The sequence below is a fragment of the Pyxicephalus adspersus genome, chromosome 3 (assembly GCF_032062135.1).
Source record: "Pyxicephalus adspersus chromosome 3, UCB_Pads_2.0, whole genome shotgun sequence".
NCBI classification, from domain to species: domain Eukaryota; kingdom Metazoa; phylum Chordata; class Amphibia; order Anura; family Pyxicephalidae; genus Pyxicephalus; species Pyxicephalus adspersus.
Window position 1 is genome coordinate 8,592,017 of NC_092860.1, and position 9,813 is coordinate 8,601,829.

General features: G+C 41.2%; 1 protein-coding gene across 3 annotated transcripts in view; it reads left to right on the forward strand.

Annotated features, from left to right (window-relative positions):
* The first annotated feature begins 6 nt into the window (after positions 1–6).
* Positions 7–9,813, forward strand: part of FAAP100 (FA core complex associated protein 100) — a 15,876-nt gene continuing 6,069 nt past the window's right edge. The window contains exons 1-5 of one of the 3 annotated variants that reach the window (XM_072403488.1): positions 7–2,813; positions 3,030–3,204; positions 3,702–3,874; positions 5,606–5,724; positions 8,670–9,553. In XM_072403488.1, coding sequence (XP_072259589.1) covers positions 3,737–3,874; positions 5,606–5,724; positions 8,670–9,553 — 1,141 coding nt within the window. In that variant the 5' untranslated portion in view covers positions 7–2,813; positions 3,030–3,204; positions 3,702–3,736. Of the gene's footprint in view, positions 3,214–3,701; positions 3,875–5,605; positions 5,725–8,669; positions 9,554–9,813 lie in introns of all 3 variants that reach the window. The other 2 variants (XM_072403489.1, XM_072403490.1) reach the window with 2 other exon arrangements.

Genomic DNA, 9,813 nt, shown 5'->3' on the forward strand with positions numbered 1-9,813 from the left:
AAACTATTTCACTAAGTGTATCTAAAGCCAAAACTTTTTTTTTTTTTTAATAGAATGGGAAAGGTTAGGTTCTGGTTATCCATTTTCTTGATCTAGAGGGCATCAGGTGCAGCCCCAGACTTCACATCACCAAAGGGCCACACATAATATTCAGTGAATGTAATGATATAAAAATCTGTCAGAAAGTGCATGCATGCAACATAAAATGGTCAGAAGCTCCATGCATAAAAAAAGAAATGATCACATGTGTACTACAATTCATGAAATGGTCATAGACTGCAGGTATGTAACAAAAGATTGTCGGAGACTTCAGCCGTGTTATAGGATGACAGATAAAGAGGGCCTCAATTGCTGCCCCTAATATCATCAAAGGGTTGCAGATAATATGAACTGAATGTATGGCTATAGCAAGCTGCCAAAATTTGCAGACAGGAGATGGTCAGAGAATGTAGATACATTACAAAAAGGGGCCAGAGACAGCAGACATACTATAGGAGACTGTCCGAGACTACAGACGTACTATAGGAGATGGTCTGGGACTGCAGACATGGCAGGGAAAATTATCAAAGACAGCAGACATACTATAGGAGACTGTAAAGCTAGGTACACGTGTGCAATAATTGTTGTTAGAAAACAAACTACTAACGATTATGCACGATTATTTTGAAGGATCGTATTGTGCACAATTCTGTACATGCTGTACATACGATCCGTCAAATATAATCAACCAATAATGTACACACGCTAGATACGATTTTTTGAACGATGCAGGAAGTGACATGTAAAGGAGAAAGTGTATTGCAGAACAATCCACGATCACTGAACGTCCGTACACACAATAGATTGCAAACAATCGGCCAATCAGATCCGGTGTGGCGATCGTTCGTTTCCAGTGACAATCCTCCTTCATTGATGTCATTGTGCACTTTTTTTGTTAACGATTATCGGATGAACTGTCGTTGTCGTTTCCAATGATACTTATTGCACGTGTGTACGCAGCTTTAGAGACTACATACATACTATAGGAGACTGCCAGAGACTACTGACGTACTATAGGTGACTGCCAAAGACTACAGATGTACTACAGGAGATAGTCTGGGACTGGGGACCTGCCAGGGAAAATGGTCCAAGACTGCAGACATACTACAGGAGAGGGTCTGAGACTGCAGATATGCTGAAGGGAAATCTTCCCAATTAGATGGAGGTTAAAAAAAAAATGGTTATGGCTTTCGAAACACTTTCCAGAACACATGAATTCAGAATAAAGAGACCCTGTCACCAACAGAAACAATTGCAGGTTAAAGCACAGGAGAACCAATTATTTTAAATGTCTTTTGCAGTGCTTTCAATTGTTTTTATTTTCTTTCTGGAGTAGTCTATTTGACTGCTCCAACATTTCCTAGACCATTGTCACTACTTTCAGCATTTATTGAATGTTTATATAGTTTTATACAAAAAAATATAATAAAACCCTGTATGCACCCTGCAGCACTGACAGCTTCATTAATTTTGCACCATTCTATGTACACAATACGGTTCTAGCTAACTGGCAAATTATATTTCCTTCTCTATGAAGGATGGAGATCTGGCACAGTCGGAGGAGCCGTCTGTGTTTGGTCAAATTCAGATCTCTGAAATACTAATTGTTTTGTCTTACTGTCTTCCAGGCCATAAAGAGACCCTGTCACAAATTAAAGCTAAAGTAACATAAAATCAAATATCTGAAATTACTAATTGCAGCGTCTTTTTTTCCAAAAATTTCACAGCCCCTCCTTGCATATTGTTGCCCTCTCATCTTGGGGGAGTGCCTATTTACTGGCTTTGCAGACCCAGCTCCTAAATCCCTCCCCTATCCTCCCTTCATAACCTAATATGGAGCTATCAGGGCGGAATCAATAAGAATACTTTAGAATGGCACTTGTGTGAGTCTGCTGACATCACATCCAATATGGCGGCACCCAATGGCAGTCTCAGGGTATTTAGATGCATACACAAGGAAGGCTTTTACAAGTATATCCTATGCATGTGATATGTTACATGCAAATGTTATCCTATGGGAAGATTGTTTTATTCAAAAATGGTTTCTTTGGCGTCCCCCGGCGTCCTGCTGGTCTCTGCAGGTCCTTGGGACACGTCTTCTTCCTTGGATCTGCTGCTGGCGACTGCAGAAAAGATCTCTGGGGTTTCCCAGTGACGTTGGTGCACGCAACGGTGCGGGCAGGAGGTGCGGCAGGAAATTCAAATAAATTTTTATTGGATTTAATACAAAATAGCTGTATTGAATTCAATGCAAATAAATCTTTATATAATATATAAATAAATATATATATATATGTTACATGCTATTGTACAGTTATAGTACAGCTTTCTGTATTTTTTGCACCCTTGTTTTAACAGATTTTGTTTTTAAAGTTTATTATTAATGTTATTAAATATTGGACATATATCGGTGAGTTATGCCTAAGAATTAAATAAACTTCCGTGCAAAAAAACGCTTTTTGCATGAAAATACGGACAGAATTAGAACGCTAGGAGGGTTAAAGTGCGCTTTGTTTATTTAAAGATATAAATATATAATAAAGATATTTTTTTACAAATTGGTTTACTAGGATGCGGTTATTATGACAACAAAAGCCCGCCTCACCAGAATCCGAACAACCAATGAGATTGCGACAGTAATTTTTTTCCTCCATTCCTACTGGAAAATTCAGCTCACAGCGGCTGACTATGCCCCATGTTGAAGAGCGTCCACAGGCCCGTGACCAACAAAATAAACGCCTTTATTTTAGTTCCGGCCAATGTTATAGAGCTAGGTTAGTCGATTATATATTGTTATCTATCGCCTACTTAGTATGGCTTGTAAGGACCTGTTTTAAATCCTTCAAGGGATTAATCAAATACTAAATATTCTGTGATACAAAATTGTCACATTGCCTGCCGCCGCCATTTTATTGTAGTCCACCTGCTGACAGTGTTCATTGATTAGCTCGCAAAAGCACATGACCTGAATACAACTTTTTTAATGACAGAGCGGCCTCTAGTGGTGGAATACTCTGCAAGTGACGTCTGGAAGTGGGAAATAGCCGGGAGATTCAAGCTGCTCCTGCTAAGGTGTCATGGCAACCATGAAGGCCGCAGCCCTGAGCTGCCCAGGGAGGACCATGAGGGGAAGGTGCAGGGACTGCTGAGTGTCCAGGAGAAGCAGTGAGTAAGGTGACATTCCTCTGCCTCGTCACTCCAAGTATGAGGAAGGCCTAGTGACATTCATGTGCTATTGACAGAAACCAGTGACAGCTCGCCAGTGCCTGTATTGATTAAATATAACTGGTTATTCTGTTGCTAAGAAGTGCTCAAAATCTGTAAAAAGAAAGCTGCAAATAAACTTCCTGTATTAAAGACCAGTCACTGCTGCTTTCTCCCCATGTTCAGATTGACTGGTCTTGTCTCCGCCTCCTCTGTAGGTTTTTTTTGTATAGTTTGTAGTGGGAGGAGTTTATAGGCCCCTCCCACATCACCTGTACAGACTATATACAGGCAATGCCACTGTAGCAAGGTAATCTTAGGAATGTTTTACATGTTACTGTCTTTTCTAATCTAGAGAAATTTAAATGGTGCTCACTCAGCATCTGCTTTAATATCTGACTTTTTAGTGATTGCCCTACATGTGTTATGATCTGATTGTCTCTCTTATTCCTCTTTAGATCTTATTGTGTGTGTGAGATAAGAAAGCAGGAGGATGCCTGTTGTCGAGTCGTTGGCACAGCTCCGGTGCTCGGGCAATAAGGGCTGCTTGGTCACATGGGGTAGTGATCTCTACGTGTGCGGTGGCAATGAATTCCTGAATGTTTTCTGCCTGGAGAAGAAGCTGATAACGGTAAAAATGATTTATAAATACGGCTCTAATATTTGTATTCTGATTGGATTATCGTATGTAATGGAAGCACTTGACCAATCTGAGAGGACCTTGTACTGCATAGGTGGTATTTGGAACTTTTGCCCAGAATCTTCTCTTTTCTAAGGTTTACAGGAGGAGAGGTCCTTCCTCGGGTGTTTATTCCTATTGGCTGACCAGTGGCAGGGTCCTCTCAGTGACATTGGTGGAAAGGGATTGTGGGGGGGGTACAGGTATAACTGTCCTGCACCCTAATCCGGCACTGGCAAAGGATCAGGATAGCTTGATAAATAATATAATTTGTACATATACATATACAGAATGCTCTCATATGATTGGTTCATCACTCCCCCTTTTTAAATATCTGCTCAGAGTTAAGGAGAAACTAAACTCAAAAACGGCCAAAACCAAAAAAAATACACTTACCTTCAAACCCACAGTGCAGTCTATCGGTCCGGAGGTGTCTTCCATCGGGTCCCGCGTAGTCCCGGTATCCGTCTTCCGTCTGGCACTCCAGGCTCCTCTATTCTCTTCTTCTGGGTACTTCTTCCTACATCACCCAACCCAGGCGCGGGATCAGGTGACGTAGTTGTGGGAAAAAATTTTCTGATCTCGCTGCGCATGCGAAAGGGCTCCTTCTGCGCATGCGCACTTAAGAACCTCCCGGAATGCTTTGCACTCCCATTCATTCTCGATCACCTAGACCAGGGGTGTAAAACTTAAATACACAAGAGGGACAAAATTAAAAACTTAGACAAAGTCGCAGACCAACCTTGAAATTTATTGAAAAAATTGAAGATGCCTATAAATTCCACCAGGGCTAAACTTTAATCCCCTCTAATTCTAAAAGCCTCCTGGCACCTCCCACGTGTAACTGAGAGGGAGTGCTGGAAATGCCAGACGCTGCCAATGCGGGGCTAAATCTTATGAGTGGCCCGCAGCTGGAACTCCCTCTTTATTGAAATAGCGTCGCTTCTAAAATTTCCCACATTACTTGTGTCTATAAAACAGTGCAATGCGTGGCCACCCATAGGCCACTGGTCTATAGATGCGAGTGATGGCAGAAATTGTAGTAGCGGCGCTATTTCAATGCAGAGGAGGACCAGCTGCAGTTTATATTTAAGATTACTTTGGGGGCCAAAAAAAAAAGGATGTTGTGGGCCAAATCTGGCCCACGGCGATCAGGAATTAGGGTACTGTGCTGCACTTTTTTTTTTCTTTAAAAAGGTGTTGCACTTAAAAAAAAAACAAACACACAGAATTTTTACTTAACATAAAAAGTTGTCTACCCTTTTATGTAAATCGAAAATTCTGAGTTTAGGTACGTATTTCTGGCATCTACGGCACCGTACCTTCAGTGCTAATTTTTGCTACTTCTGCACAGGGTCTCTGGGGATGAGTTTATCCTATTACAGCACTCTCGCTGATCATGTGATTGTAGTAGTCCCACCCCCTGACCCAGCATTTGCAGAACAGAAGCCAGTAAGAATCTCTATGCGTCCCTACATATCAATATACCTAACTGTATATGTAACTGTCTTGGAGAGGATTGTTTTTTTTTCCATAATAGTGGAGCTTTATTGAGAACAAAATCAAAACATACAAAAGGAATTAAAGAAATATTACATAGTTGTTTTTTTTCCCCCATAGAGGACAGTGTAACCGATCACCTGAATTTTTATTGATGAGGATGTTGTGTTTTTTTGTTTTCAGACTGTATATTTATTTCCCTCCACAATATCCCATATGGAACTTGACTCTGGCAGCCGTCAGCTGTACGTACTGTGTGCAAAAAGCGGAATCTACCTCCTGGAATGGGATGAGATGGGGAGGTAAGTCACCTGGCATTGCCAATATTCCCACTCATTATTCCCACCCACATTACTTACAGGAATGTTTTTTCTGTGAAATATTCATTTAAAGGGTATCTATGGGTAAAAAAAATGACAGTTGTCAGTATCATTCACACAGCAGGTTTGTTTTTGATCATCCCTGGAAAATAGTTTTATTACCTGTTGATCCTGCCAGCAAATCAATTATATTTCCATGTCTTGTAGCGCTGACACCGGTTTTCATTTTGTAAGTAAATTGCACTACTAAGTTGTTCGAATTCCATGGCAGGGCACTGCCATCGTCCTTTCTTCTTTTCCCCAAAGCCATCTTCCGCTATCTTGATTGGCCATTCTGGAATAATGTAACTCCTGCGCAGGAGTTTTAGAGTTCATTCATTCCACAAGCTGGGATTGCCGGGTTTTTCTTGCAACCAAAGCGGACGCTGCACATCTCAGCCTTTTCCTGTTTCCCTGCAGCTAAGACGGGTTATTGCAGAAGAAAAATCGCTCATCTCTTTCTGTAATAACCACCTGGCTGAGCCTTTTTTTTTTTTTGTAAAGTGGAACTTTGTGGGCAGGCTCCTATCCACCTCTTGTGTCACTGTCTGTATCTGTATGTCATTTGCAACCCCTATTTAATGTACAGAGCTACCTAATATGTTGGCGCTATATGAATCCAGTTTATTAATATTAAAATGAATAATAATAATAGCTGTAGGTGGGATCTCTCAGATGGGTGGGCAGTCCGCACACTTCCTGGACAGCTGCTGCAGGAAAATGCCTGGACAGCTGCTGCAGGAAAACGAATGACAGGAAAAGCTACCTGTAGTATAACAAGATTTGAATGCTATCCAAAGCAAACTTAATAATCGGTGCTGGTACTCTACTCCTCATGTTTGATTTGCAGAACCTTTAATATAAATACCAGGATAATGTCCTATAATGTCCTATTGAAATGTTGTGCAGTGACCTCTCCATCCTGAGGTTCTACATTTTGGACTTGGAAGAACGAAGCACGAATAAAGCATTGTGACGTGCCGTGGCAGAGGGTGACCTGTACCATTTTGTCTTTTCAAGCCATTTGGTAATGGTGAATATTTAGATATTAAAGGCCAACGAGATAATGTCACCATAATGTCATGAAGTAGAGGTTTAAAATGTCATTATGGTGTATATGTTCACATGTTTAACTCCCCTACAAATATCAGCAATTACAGAGAAGAAAGGTGAGATGTAGACTTGATCACTTCTTGAAAATTTTGGATTTATTTAAAGTGACCCTGACCTGACCTAGAACTTTTCAATGCTGAAGATTCTTGTCTACAAATATCTTCCCCCAAGCCATGGCCGGTATGATGGCACACTCACTGGGGGCTGGCCCCGGGCGCTCAGAAAGCAGGTTGTGAGCCCCCGGAGTTATGGGCCAACTTCACTGAGGAGTAGTGGCAGGTGGATGACCAACCAGCACTGGACCCATAGCCTGCGGTAGAAGGGGGAAAAAGAAGTGCCGATCTCATTGCACATGTGAGATCACCATTTTATTTTTCCACATTGACCAAAAAGCTCCTTTGCGATCGGGAATGCACAGAAAGAGCAGCCAGAGATACAATGACAGATTGCCACTAGAAGGTGCACAAACACTGTGGCATAATGTTTACAAATACCAGAATAACACAAGATAAAATTAGCTGGGAAAACATTGTAATTAAATTATCATGATGTGATAGTGAAGATTCTCCTCCCCAATTTCCATGGCATTTGTCAGGGTGGAGTTGCTGAGAATCTTATAAACAGGAAAACAGAACTAGTGAATGATTCCTCCCAGGCATTCTCAAGGAAAGATAAGACAATGCAAAGCACCTCTGCTTCCTGCACAATGTAAATATTGGATTTAGTTCCACTTGATGCCAGCTTGTCACTGTATATCGCACACTTCCTCTATTATAAAAAGCTGTTTGTATGGCTTTCCGTGTGAAAGTGTTGAAAATCCAAACTAATGACAGACTGAACACTAATAGTGCTGGTTGGATTCTAAAAATACTGAATAAACTCAATCAGGGTTCTCACCAAGTCCTTTTATCTGGGTGCACCACCTGGCACTTTTCAGTGCCTACTTGGTAGTACACACTATTCTACATTACTACCAGGGCAGTGGTTGTCTGATACAGAAAGTGATGTTAAAAGTAAGTAAACTCTGACAACCTCTTATTTACTGTCTTTTGGACTCTTAAAGCTGAACTCCAACCTTACCTTTTGGCACCATTGTAAAAATATCTCTGCTGTGCTGAAATCATCCATTCTCCTCTTCCTGGTCATTCTGCACTCCATAGAACAAGCCTTCAAAGTATAGCATCTCCCCAGATCCATCCACTGTCCCAGTGTTCTGATCTGTACGGTCCTGGCCCACTCCTTGCTTCATTTGCTGATTGCACTGTCCTTATGTAATATGGGCATTGTGTGTAGCCACTGTATCCACCCATAATTGCCTTGGCATTCTAGTGGCCAATGACCTCTGCAATTTACACAAAAGGTGAGGCATTATTTTTCAAAAATATTACCCACTTGTGATCGGAACAGTGAAAGGGAGTCAAGGTGGCCAAAGTGTTTGGCTACATCTGTTCAATAAGTGCAAAACGTGCTTCTAACATTCTCTGCTTGTTCTACACTTGTCAAGCCCCTTCACTCCATGCTGTAGAATTAAAAAGAGGGAAAAGTGTTCAGCAGCTGTCACATACTATTCTAGAGTAACCACCTCTTCCTGTACAGTACATCAGGTAAGCATTGGGACAGGACCTGGCAGGATCACTAGGTAGAAATAGAAAGAAAGTCACCTGACATCTAGGAACTTGTAGCAGCTTCATAATATACATTTTATTTTGGGGTGTAGATAATCTTTAGACAATACTAACAGAACATGATCCTAAATCATTATTTTATTATTATAGGTTGTTGCAGGAACCAAATTCCACAACGCAGAAAGAAAACATGACTATACACCATATTGGGCCCAGTTTTTGCTGCTTGCAGGATCCCTGTATCTCCTCGTTTGTGTTAGCTGGTGATGTTCTTGTCCTTGCAGTACAGCAGCCAAATGAATGGAAAGTCAATGTTTTCCTCAGGAAATCTCTCCGATATGAAGACCCGACCCCAGTGCCATCCAGAAAGGTGACATTAGCTGCCAAGGTGGCAATGCCTGATACTCGTCTGCAGCCCATCCTGTGTTGTGTTTCTTTATGGAAAGAAAATAAAGTGAACGGGATTCCATCTAACTTTCTTCTGGAAGCACAGTTGTTCACTCGTTTATTTGGAGTTGATGTGGCTATGTTTGATTCCCCCATTATCCTTTGCGGTTTCCCTGATGGTCGAGTGGCGTATTTTCCAATAAAGGGTTCTGATTCTTGCTATGAAAATCAGAGCTCATTAAAACTTTTGTACCACTTGGAGCAACCGGTGGTTTCCATCGGGGCAACAAAGACAGGATCACATGATGACCGAACTGAGCAACCAATCAGGGGTTCTGGGAAAGTTCCTTGTGACTGTGTTCTGCTGATAGGACAGAAGGGCTCCTTGATGTCTGTGACATCTAGAGGTGAAAGGGAAGGTGCAGATTGTGAATATAGAAAATATCCGGTGCAAGCTTCAGTGTGCTGTACATTATATTTGACAGCTGGTGTTGTGTACAGCAACCACTCCGACTTGTTCTCCATATCCATTCCAAGTACTAAAGATGAAACAACTGCCTCTGCAACGAGGAGTTCTGTTGTGTCATCTGTCCGATATAAAGTTCCTATGATTGTAGCTGTAGTGGAGAATAATCACGCTCCTGATGGTAGGTCCAATTCATGGTGCTCAGACTTTAAACCAAATTTCAGCCAGTCCTCAATAGTGCTAAAAAAAGAGATTTAAAACAAACCATTGCAAAAATTACAATGCCCAGAAACTACAATCTCCCCCTACCCTGTAAACTGGTCGCTGTCATTACAAAAAAAAAAAGAAAAAACTAAAATCTAATTTCTGATTTTTTGCTCACCTAGAGCTGCATTTATGTAACAATAAATTATTTATTTATTTTTATTATATATATATATA